The sequence below is a fragment of the Mesoplodon bidens genome, assembly GCF_964165515.1.
Source record: "Mesoplodon bidens genome assembly, chromosome: 1".
In the NCBI taxonomy this organism is placed as follows: domain Eukaryota; kingdom Metazoa; phylum Chordata; class Mammalia; order Artiodactyla; family Ziphiidae; genus Mesoplodon; species Mesoplodon bidens.
Genome location: NC_138176.1, coordinates 148,796,987 through 148,809,042, shown reverse-complemented (window position 1 = coordinate 148,809,042; position 12,056 = coordinate 148,796,987). Strand labels below are relative to the sequence as shown.

The following is a 12,056-nucleotide window of genomic DNA, read 5'->3' as shown; positions in this document are numbered from 1 at the left end:
GAAATCAACCTGTCTTAATTCATGAAAATACTAATTATAGGCGGTTATTGCTACTTTCTGAAAGTATGCAAGAGCCACTGAAACAGCCTGAGGGTCCTACACTCTAGGGCCCTCTATTAAAGAATTCCCTAAACTGGCAAGAGTATTTGACATTTTTATAGATTGCTCCAAATAATTCTGTTACTTGGGTTAAAATTTTTTCAAACAAAAACAGCAATTGGGTCACCTATTAATTTTTTGTCTTAGGAACATATCGATTCATACACACAGCCAATAAAATTAATCCCTAATGTGCTTTGGTTTTTTTAAACATCCTTATTTAATAACATTTCATGTCCTACAAATTATATGACATACGCTCTTCCACGGAAAAGAAAATAGGATTAAATGGATGATAAATCTCCTGATGAGAAAAAACGGTGACTTTATATTGCTTTTAATATTTGAGGATAGTGCAGTCTAGGAGGTGCTGACTGCCTCGGAACAGCAAAACATGAAAACCTAATCTCGTGCAATTATCTCATTGGCAGGGTAAAAGTGTCTTAACAGGTGGTCTTGATGCTCTGGAATTCATTGGCAAGAAAACTATGAATGTCCTTGCAGAAAGTGACCCAGGTTTTAAGCGGACCAAGACACTCATGGAGAGAACCGTTTCCTTATCTCAGGTGGGATTATGTACTTTTGTGATTTGTTCTTTCGGTCAATAAAGTGAATAGATTTTTATTTACCTTTTTTAATAGATATTTTAAAGCACGTGTCAAATTCAAATGACACAAAATATCAGGGAGTGAAAATTGAGTTTCTAATGCACCCCTTTCCCCAGCCACACATCATGGGAGACAACCATTGTTAACAACTTCTTACAGATTCTATCAGAGACATTATATGGACAGATTTAGATATAGATATAGATATGGATATAGATATGACTATATAGATAGATATAGCTAAACATATACATATATATACCTGTGCACATATATACATACAAACTTTTTCAACCAAATGTTAGCATACTAACCATGCTCCTTTGTACCTTGCTTTATTAAGTATAAATTATACTTAATTTCTTGAGGATGATTCTATTGATGCCATTTGTCTTAGACCATTCGGGCTGCTGTAACAGAATACTGCAGACTGGGGGGCTTATAAACAACAAACAGTTATTTCTCAAAGTTCTGGAGTCTGGGAAGTTCAAGATCAGAATAGCAGCAGATTCAGTGTCTGGTAAGGGCCTGCTTTCTGATTCATAGACAGACGTTTTCACACAGTTTCATCTCATGGTGGAAGAAGGCAAAGGAGCTCTCTGGGTCTCTTTTATAAGGACGTGAGTCCTGTTCGTAAGGGTTCCACCCTCATGACCTAATCACCTCCCAAAGGCCCCACCTCCAAATATCATCACACTGGGGATTATGTTTCAACATAAGAATTTTGGGGAAACCCAAACATTCAGTCTGTATTACCATTATATTCCAGCTCTACCACGTTCTAGCTACATGACCTTGAGCAGATGACTTAACCCTTCTGTGCCTCAGATTACTCATATGTACACTGGGAACATCAATACCTTACTGATAGCTTTGTTGTGAGGATGAAATGAGTTAGAATAGAACCTGACTAACAGTTAGCACCTGAGAATGTTAATTGTTGTCATTGTCTTTTTTATGTGTCAAGATGATAGGTAGAAATGGTATCTCATTGGAATTTTAATTTATATTTCTCTTACTATGTGCAAGGTTAGACTTCTCCTCTCATACTTCCAGCTCTAAAGTGTTCCTCCTTGAGAAATATGGTATGAAGAATTTAATCTATGTTTTGCTTACTTACAGTAGTCAGTAAAATTAAAAATAATGTTTATCTTATTTTCCAAATACAAAACTCTAATACCGAACTTGCTCCTTCTGTTGACACATGACCAGCTCAGACCCCATAGTGTCAATCATGCCCCTTTTCCCCTTCCCCCTTAAGAGTCTGATACACCAGGTCTCTCTATGTCTTATCAAAATCAGGAGCAGCAGATGCAGGATCATATCAATTTCACAGGCAGGACAAACACATCTTCGCATGGCTCAGTGCTGGGAAGCCACAAAGGAGCTATCACTGGCAACAGGTTAGTGGCAGCTCCTGAAAAGTTTGATTTTTAGGTTATTTCTTCTTGGCTCTTCCAGAGTAACCCACATATAACCACTGTGATATTACAGCCCAGGTACGGACTTGGCAGGATCAGCTAGACCATCACCCTCCTGATCCTTAAAGAAGAAAATAGATTTTGTATTAATCAGGACATTAACACGAGATGTTATACAAATACAAAACAAAACCAAAAATAATAATAATAACCCAAGTATCAATGTGGCTTAAAATGAAGAAGTTTTATCTTTTATTCCTATAGTGTTAGCGTTCGTGGGCAGCCCACGTCTTGTGGCTCTACCATCTTAAAATCCTTTACTTCCAGCCTCATAGAAAGGGGAGAAAAATATGTGGGGGGCCATTACCCACTTCAACTTCCTTCCAAACAGTAATTTTTCATTCGGTCATTCACTCCACAATGCATTTTGAATGTCCACTATGTGCTAGGCACTGTTCTAAGCACTTGAGATACATCAGTGGTCAAAATGAGTAAATATCCCTGTCATTATGGTGATTTGTTCTAGTGAGGAGGGACAAACAAACAATAAACATTATCTCATATTTTAGAAGATGATGAGTGCTGTCAAAAAAATAGAAAAAGTAGAGCAGAAAGAGGGTAATCAGGAATATGGGAGTGAGGGGCAGGTTAAGTATTAAGTCAGATTATGAGGGAGAACTTCATGAAGATACATGAATGACGTTTGAGCAAATACCTGAAGGAGATGAGGGGCTTGACTACGCAGAATCTGGGTGAGGCACATTTCAAGCAGAAAGAGCAGCTTGTGCAAAGGCCCTGAGGCAGGAGTGTCTGGTATGATCAAGGAAGAGCAAGGATGCTGTGTGGTGGGAGAGGAGTGAGCCAGGATGAGAGTTGCTGAAGATCAGGCCAGAGTGGTCATGGGGAGCAGGTGATGGAAGATCGTGGAGGGCGTTTGTAAGAACCTTTGACTTTACTATTAGTGAAATGGGGAGACCATTGCAACGTTTTGGAGTGACAAGATCTGATTTTAAAAGTATCACTCTAGTTATGGTGTTGAAAATAGACTAGGTTGGGGGGAGGGTGAAGGGTAGGGAGACCAGTTAGAGTGTGTATCAGCCTACATCCTCCCAGAAGCAGATGCCAAGGTAAGTTTAAACGTGCAAGGATTTTATTGGTAGAAATGACAATGTGAGAGAAAATTGTGGGAGTTGGGGGAGAGCCATCAGACCACAATGCAAATCTGATCCCAGTGGAGGGGAACAAGAAAGGAGACTGGGTGCAATCATCCTAGACTGCTGTGCAGTCTAAGGAAGGTTTGGCAAAGCCATGGGAGAGTCCTTCAGCCAAAGTCCACTGACAGAGGAGTTTCCGTCTCCCAGGAGAAGGTCTGCCCTAACATCCCTGCTGCACCAGTGATCGGCAGGGGGCGGTGGTAAGAGGCATGACCTCAGTGCAAAGGAAGAGTGGGTTTCAAAGCGCACCCTCGGGGCTCTTGGTCATTTATGCTCCCCTCTCACAGCCTCCTCAGGAGGCGTTTGCATGTATCTAAACAAAGGATAATGGTGGCTCAGAGCAGTGTGAAGCCATGAAGGTGGTGATGAAGGCTGGTTCTGGTGTGGTTTGAAGGTCGATCCAGAGTTCCTGGTGGACTGAATATGGAGTATGAGATAAAAGGAAGAGGCACGGATGATTCCAGGGTTTTTGCCTGAGCAGCTACAAGGATGAAGCTGCCATCAACTGAGAGAGGGACATCTGTTATGTTTTTCCTAATCCACACTAAATAACTCTAGACATCAGAAATGTTCATGCTTGCCCTCCCTAAGTTTCTCATGCATTCTGTCTTACTCTTTGAATAACATGGGGACAGGATGATTCTCAGATCCCACTGGTGTAAGTTTCCAAAGCTGCCTTTCTGTCCCAAAGTCTTCCATGCCAGAATCGCTCACTGCTATTTAAACCAATCTCCTTTTCTTCTCCAGAAGGAATGTAGCAGCAGCACCCCGAAAGCCAGTTAGTTCTTCTTTAGGCCACTTTAATTTCACTCTCCATTTCTTGGGTGAATCCACATCATTCCAAAGTGACAATTTCCCTTTACCTTTTATTGCATCCCTTTTTCCCTCTAACCTGAATTAGAATTTAGAGATGGAAGTTGGTATAGGAAAGAAAGCAATTTCAGTGTCACTTTGTTACTTTATTTCACCACAGCCAAGCCAGTGAGATCCGTGGGAGTAGCTGGGTTTTATTGTAAATGTTAACAATTCCCAGGGATGATTTGATGGGGCTGTTTTGAAAACTTTCAGATCTTATACTTATTTAGTCTTAAAGACAGGCAGGAGGGAGAGTTCTGTCTGCAGCCTGGTGGGTTTGGGGTTAACAACCTCAAGAACCAAAAAGGAGAATGAAGCTGATTGTTTATTGACACATAATAAAAACCAAAATGTATTCTTTCATGATCTTCCCCTTGTGACCTTGTGGTGTCCAGTGCATTTATGGTGCTCTTCACAGACAGTAAAGAACCCTATAAACTAAATGCCACAGTCACCTTGATGAGGAATCACATAAAAGATGCTTAGAATCGAAGAAAGCAAAGGCAGGAAATTAAGAGTAACTGGTGGACTTGTGTTTATTTTACTGTCTTATTATTTAATCAACAGAAAAATAACTGGAGAAAAATGATCAACCTGGAGAGGAACTCGGTTCACAGTATTTCTAGAAACCAATCTATCAAAGAATTGATAAGCTAACATTCTTATTTATATTAATACTTATATTAAGTATCTGGTGAGGAATACACTATGAGTTTATATTTTATTAATTATTTTCATCAAAGATGTTTAATAACCACACACACAAAATTTTTCAATAACTCAAATAAAATCAGACCAGCTTATTTTTGCTTTGAAGTCTGCCTAGGTGCACAAGTTGCAATTAATCCTGTCACAATAGATTCAACTTTCCCAGTGTACATAGAATTTGCTCATTGTAGAAAATCTGGACATTTAAAAAAATAAGATTAATCACACACATGGAAAACACTTCAGTAGAAACCACTGGTCAGCTTTTGTTTGCTTTTCAATCCTCTTCCTGGGTGTAGAATTTTTGCTTTGAAAAGTTCAAAGTGGAATATTATGTAAAAAATTGTGAGTAAGATCAATGCAAAAAGTCATTTTTTTAGAAATTCCACAGTGACTAAAACCTACACTTCACAAGTACCAAGTCAGTGCTCATCTCCCCCAACATCTTCTGCAGGAAATGCGGTTTTTAAGCGTACACCTAATGTACAAACACTGTGTATTTGTGCAGATGTTGCGGGAAGCCAAGGAGAAGGAGAAGCAGAGGCTGGCACAGCAGCTCACGGCCGAGAGGACCGCACACTACGGGATGCTGTTTGATGAGTATCAGGGTTTGTCACACCTGGAAGCCCTGGAAATTCTGTCCAATGAAAGCGAAAGCAAGGTATGTCTGTCCTCGTCATTTGAAGTAGCATGCTCATGAATACGTCTTCTTTTTTTTTTTAATGTTTAAAAAAAAGTATTAAAAAAACACACACACACACACACGCACACACACAAACAGGCTCCCTGTACTCATCTCCCACATTTGGGGTCTGAGGACTGTCTACTACATTAGAGGCATCTGGAGTGAATATGTCTTCTTAAACATGAAAGAAAGCCTCCTTTCTAGAGCCTCATTACTGTGCTGAGGTCACAGATACTGTCCAGCCTGATGAACCCCCTCAGGTTCCATATTATTTTCTCTCTATCCTGTGCCTAGCTGTTCCCCCTCACCAGCCCCAGGAGGGCCAGCATGATAGGAGTCATCACCAACCCCAACTCACGGCCCAAAAGGCCGTGCAAACCCTGGCTGTCAGCGCCTGGCCTGTGCCTCCCTTTGATGATGTAGTACCCAGATCAGAGGTGCCCTGCCAGGCCACATCTTCATTCCTACCCAGTGGAGACAAAGCAGCTGGTATTTCTCCCAGACTGCAGGGTTCTAATATATTTAGTTTCATGGATGATATAGTTATTTATTCACCCATTTGTTAGAATGCCTGGACCACAAAGGGCAGGATTATCTTACTGGGCATTAAAGTTCTATTTAGTGATGCTCCTGAACAGAGCTCTGGGAAATTACCTAACAGCCCTGCACATTCACACTCTCTGATCCCAAGAAAACAAACATGAATAGTGGAAGTCAGCAGGGTTGGTGATTTCTTTTTTGTAAAAGGATCTGTGTGTGTGTGTGTGTGTGTGTGTGTGTGTCCCCAAATGTGTGTGTTTTTATTTAACAAACACTTATATGGCATTTATATAATCACTAATCTAAGTACTTTAAAACTATTAACTCATTTAATTGTATATACTGCTCTTTTTGTGAGTCAGGCTGACTGTAGTCTGGGGTGTTTTTGCAGTGAAGGCCACAAGGCAGTACCCTCTGGACCTCCTGGGAGGGGCCATGGGCCATCCCAGTGACATTTACTTGGGGGAGAGGCAGGTCCTCAGACAGGAGGCTGAACTTGGAAGTAAGCCTTAGAAGCGAACAGTGATTTTTGACTCTCTGTTGGCCTTGTCTTCCTACATTTGGACTTTGGGGGAGTTGAGACATTCTTGAAGCCCACCTAGTCAGGGAAAGATGACCTCTGCCATATAACAGGTAACCAAGAACCAAACAGGATGGACACACACACACACACAAGATTACAGAATTACAAGTTACTCTGTGTTTATTTCCTTTTTCGTTATCCATCAGCCATCACTGACAGTCTTGTGGTTAAACTATTAACGGGTCATTTTTTTTAAAGCAAAATCATGACTCATGCAGATACCAAATGAACACAAATCAAAGAATTTACTTACCTCATTAATTAAATGAAAGAACCAGACAGATGTTATAACCGGTTCGAAGGAAAAGCCGAAGAAGCACAAATTCATATGAAATAAAGCAATTTTGAAATGAATGTACAAATGCACACAAACCTGGTTTTTCCATAGAAGGAGAGGTTGTCCCTCCACTGGGCAAAATTCATTATTGTTTTGCACTGCTATCAGCTATCTACATTTTAAGGAGTTATAAAATTACTCCCATGGAATCAGAATCCAATAATCTGGTAAAGTGTGATCTGGAAAATGTAGTTTTCCACTAAAGCACAAACTTTTCCCTACAAAAGCAGGGTTTGGGGTCAGACATTATGTGATCAAATGCCACTCAGTAGCTGTATGGTTTTGGGCCTGTCTGACCTCAATCTCCTTATCTATGAAATGGGAATGATAATCAACTTTGTAAAATTATTAAAAGAATTAAATGAGATAATCCATGTGAAGCTAGTTGCAGCATGCCTAATACATAATAAACAGTCAATAAACGTTAGCTGCCATTTTATACATACACATGTATATGCATATATAATGTTGATGACATTTTATTTTTATATGCATTCTTATATATACATGTCATTATTGTGTGTGTTGTGTATTATTGTGTGTGTTGAAAACATTACAGGGGAGCATGGCCCCTTGAATCTTATCATGGTGGTAGAGAGACATTCCACTCTGGCTGGTTCCAATGCAGGTCTAGCTGTAAAACAGCCCCAGGCCTCTAGAAAAGAGCCCCAAAAGACTGATGTTGCCAGGAAGGCAGTTTGGTCCCTGGAGGGGGGCATTTCCCTCTGTTGGCATACTGCTCCCACAAGCTCTGCTTTCTTTCCCCAGCCTGGAGATTTTTGTAGTTTTCATAGTGAGAAATGCAGAACTTTTTCTTGGCTTAGTAATAATAGTTACTGGGTGTTATAATAAATAGTCCTGAAAATATATGGGTCAAAAACAGTAAGAGTTCTCCTCACTCCTGTGACAGTCCAAGATATGAGTGTCTGGTCAGCAGGCAGCTTTCCAGCATTTAGGGATCCAGAAGCCGGGCTCTGTCCATCTTATGGCTCCACTAGTCCCATCCTAATATTCACAGGCTCCTGGCAAGAATACAAATGGAGACCCTACTGGGATTGTCAAATTTAGCAAATAAAAATACAGGATGACTAATAAAATTTTAACTTTAGATAAACAATGAATACTTTCTTAGTATAAATATGTCCTATGCAATATTTGAGTTATACACTTATACCAAGAAAACATTCATTGTTTATCTGGAATTCAAATTCAGTCAGACCTCCTATATTTTATCTGGCAACCCTGCACATACCAAATATTTAAAAGTTAAAGAGCTTTTGGAAACAAACTGTTAAAATACATTCTGTCATCCTTCCTTGACAAATGTACTTTCATAATGGCCTGGAAGGCCAGGTTCCCATTTAGAATTCTCAGACTCCTCAAATTTTCATATCGCCCTCCTGCCTGCTCTCTTCCCTTTATCTCCAGCTGTCTGTTGCTTCAAGGACCCTCACTGGCACGAGTGAGGATGCCCCAGTTCAAGCACCATCCACATCCCCTGCAAACGGCCACCTTTGTCCATCCCTTGGGCCTAGGAGTGCACACTCCAGTGGATGGTCCCACCATAGGGAATACAGCCTGGGGAAGAGGTCCATACAGATCATGAAAGGGAAACTTCAGTTACCTGGAGAGTGATCTAGAAGTGGGAGTGTGGGTTCTCGGTGGGCACATCCCTTTGGCCCTCTGGACTCCCCTATGACCAAGTCTAATGTATTGGATTTCACTCTCCTCTAGGGCCTTGTTGTCTTCTTCATCCCACCAGCATAAGGAGAGAGAATATAGAGGGGACGTTCCCATTTGTTAAAAGCTCTAACCCAGAAATGGTACACATCTCGTCTGCTAACATTCCATTGGCTGAAACTTAGACAGGGTGTACAGAATTATAAGGAATCATTACTACCTACTAGATTGATTCTAGGATGGCAACAGACATGGCAACGTGCTGTACTATAAATCTTAAGGAAAAACTAATATTTTTATTGCCATTATACTCAATACTTAACCAAAACAGTAAACAAGAATCCTCAAAATGACACCCCACACCCCCTTTCAGGGAAAAGGTTTACAAGGCAGACTGTTTACCCTTGTGTCCCTGACAACACTTAAGCACAGTGCCAAGCATATAATCAGCATTCCATGAATATTGAGGAGTGCATGATTATTTATTATTTATTATCGGTTTGAAGTAAAGATTTAATGCACATTGTGCTAGCATAATGGAATGAACTAGGAGGAAGCAAAAGAGATGCTGTAATAGAAAGATGCTGACCAGAGAGTACTTCACTAAAAAGAACCCTTCCTGGGAGATGCCAAAAGCATAAAACCCCAATGCATTCACTCCTGGAGGATGGCTACCCTCAGAAGACACAGGGAAACCAAGAGGCCCCACATGTGTGTATACTTTTTCACTAAGCATTGTACTTTAACATTTATTCAATTACCCATTTTTCTTTACTCTGAGAAAAGTGCTGTTTAGAAAATACATCTGAAGCATAAAGATATGATGTGGGCATATCTAGGACCGTGAGCCCTAAACATGAGTGTATGAGCTGAAATGAAGACTCTGAAGAGGTCAGGGCAGAAGGGAGTGGTGGCGGCCAGCATGCAGGGAGCATTACTTCCACCTGCTGAACTTGGTGCCTAATGGGTTTTGTGTTGATGACTTCCCCCTGAACTTCCTCTCAGAGCCTTGGTGCCAGTTGCATTATGTCCTGATGATGTGCATTAGCAACTTTTAGGGACATGGTGTCTGGCCTCGACGATGCCCTCTTTAACTCTCTCACTCGTCTGGACTGCAAGTCTTCTACCATCATCAATATGAAAACACAATCCAAAGAGTGTGGCAGCTTCTCTGCTGGCTCTCCCTCCAGAGCAAGTGTTTGACCTGCAGAATGAAAAATTTTAAACCTTACTACTTTATAGTCAGACTTCACTTTTTATATGGTTCTCCGTGCACTGTGACCATTTTGGAAATTCAAATGGTCTTCAGATTCACAGAGGTTGACTGACCATCTGTACAAATAATTTTTAAGTGCTTATGAAGGACAGTTTCAAAAGAGGGGTTCTGAAGACAGTGAACAGGGAGCACCAGTTTAAGCATCATCCTCTGTGCAGTATCCCTGCCCACCCTCTCGCCTCCCCAAGGGACCTTGCAGCCCCCTTGCTGGGAAACCCCCTACTGTCACTACACTCACACCTGGTGTGGCTGTTATCTGTTCACATGGGCCTCCCTCCTTGAGACTGTAAGATCTCTGAGAAGAAAAATGTATCTTGTACGCTTTTGTAACCCCAGTACCATAAAACATCTAGCAAGTGTATTAGTATGTATGTCTGTAATATGCATACAACTATTTATTTATATATCTGTTTACATACACGTTTTTATTGAAGTATAGTTGCTTTACAATATTGTTAAAGTTTGTTTGCTAGTTTGTTAGTTTCAGGTGTACAGCAAAGTGACTCAGTTATTTTTTTCAGATTATATTCCATTATAAGTTATTATAAGATATTAAGTATAATTCCCTGTGCTGTATAGTAAATCTTTGTTGCTCATCTATTTTATATGTAGTAGTTTGTATCTGTTAATCCCGTACTCCTCCCTCCCTCTCCCCTTTGGTAACTATAAGTTTGTTTTCTGTCTTACATATATGTTTGTTTACATTATATATATAATTTATTGACCATGATAAATACTCCTGAGTACATCATTTCATTTAACCTTCAAAACAGTCTTATAAGGTAGATGCTGTAAGTTCTCATTTTAGAGATAAGAGAACTGAGTCACAGAAAGGTTAAGTAAATTACCCAAAGTCACATAATTAATAAGTGAAGAGCTGATATTTGAATCTAGGGTTGACACCAAGGTATGTTTTCAGCCACTATGACAGAAGAGCTGCCACCAACATTTACTTAGCATCTGCTGTTTGCACTTGTGCAATGTTGTTTCATTTATTCCACAAAGGATCACAATGAAGTGTGGCTCTCAGTTTAAAACAGAAAATTTCCTTTGGGTGTATACCCAGAAGTGGAATTGCTGGATCACATGGTAGATCTATTTTTAATTTTTTGAGGAAGCCAAAAACAGGATTTTGAAGAGATATATATGCACTCCCATGTTTATTGTGTTAGTCACAATAGCCAAGATATGGAAACATCCTAAATGCCCATCAACATGAATGGATTAAAAAAGGTGTGAGGTATATACACAGTAGAATATTATTCAGCCATGAGAGAGGAGGACATCCTGCCATTTGCAACAACATGGTTGGACCTTGAGCATCTTATGCTAAGTGAGATAAGCATGATATCACTTATATGTGGAATCTCAAAAAAGTCAGACTCATAAAAATCAGTAAAATGGTGGTTAGCAGGGGATTGGGGGGAGGATAAGATAGATGTTACTTAGGGGTACAAACTTGCAAAAGTAGTAAATAAGCCATAGAGATCTAATGTGTAGTATGAGGCATATGGACAACAGTATTGTACTATAATCATCAAACTTGCTAAGAGACAATTTCAATTGTCTCAACCACTAAAAAGAAAGTATAATTATGTAATGTGATAGAGGTGCTAAATATCGCTACAGTGGCAGTCATATTACAATATACACATGTATCAATAACATGTTATACACGTTAGATTTACACAATGTTATCTGTCAAGTATATTCAATTAAAAACATGAGAAAACTGAGGCCCAAGGAGCTTACGTAACTTACCCAAAGTTGCACAGTTTCTAGGCAGTTAAATCCAACATTCAACCCAGTGTTACCTCCCACACCATGAATCACCTGGGAGAACTGGGCACAGCTGTACGTAAACATCATTAATGAGAAGAAAAGATGACAGTTATGCTGACCTATTTCTTTTTTTCAGGTTCAGTCATTTTTAGCATCACTTGATGGAGAGAAGCTGGAAGTCTTAAAAAATGACCTAATTTCCATTAAAGATATCTTTGCAGCCAAAGAATTAGAGAATGAAGAGAATCAAGAAGTGCAAGGTAAAGGA

General features: G+C 40.0%; 1 protein-coding gene across 1 annotated transcript in view; it reads left to right on the top strand.

The window, feature by feature from the left end:
* The window catches only part of FAM114A1 (family with sequence similarity 114 member A1), a 64,367-nt gene that overhangs the window by 34,123 nt on the left and 18,188 nt on the right, over positions 1-12,056 (top strand). The window contains 3 exon segments of the mRNA XM_081225804.1: positions 531-665; positions 5,414-5,566; positions 11,925-12,048. Coding sequence (XP_081081930.1) covers positions 531-665; positions 5,414-5,566; positions 11,925-12,048 — 412 coding nt within the window.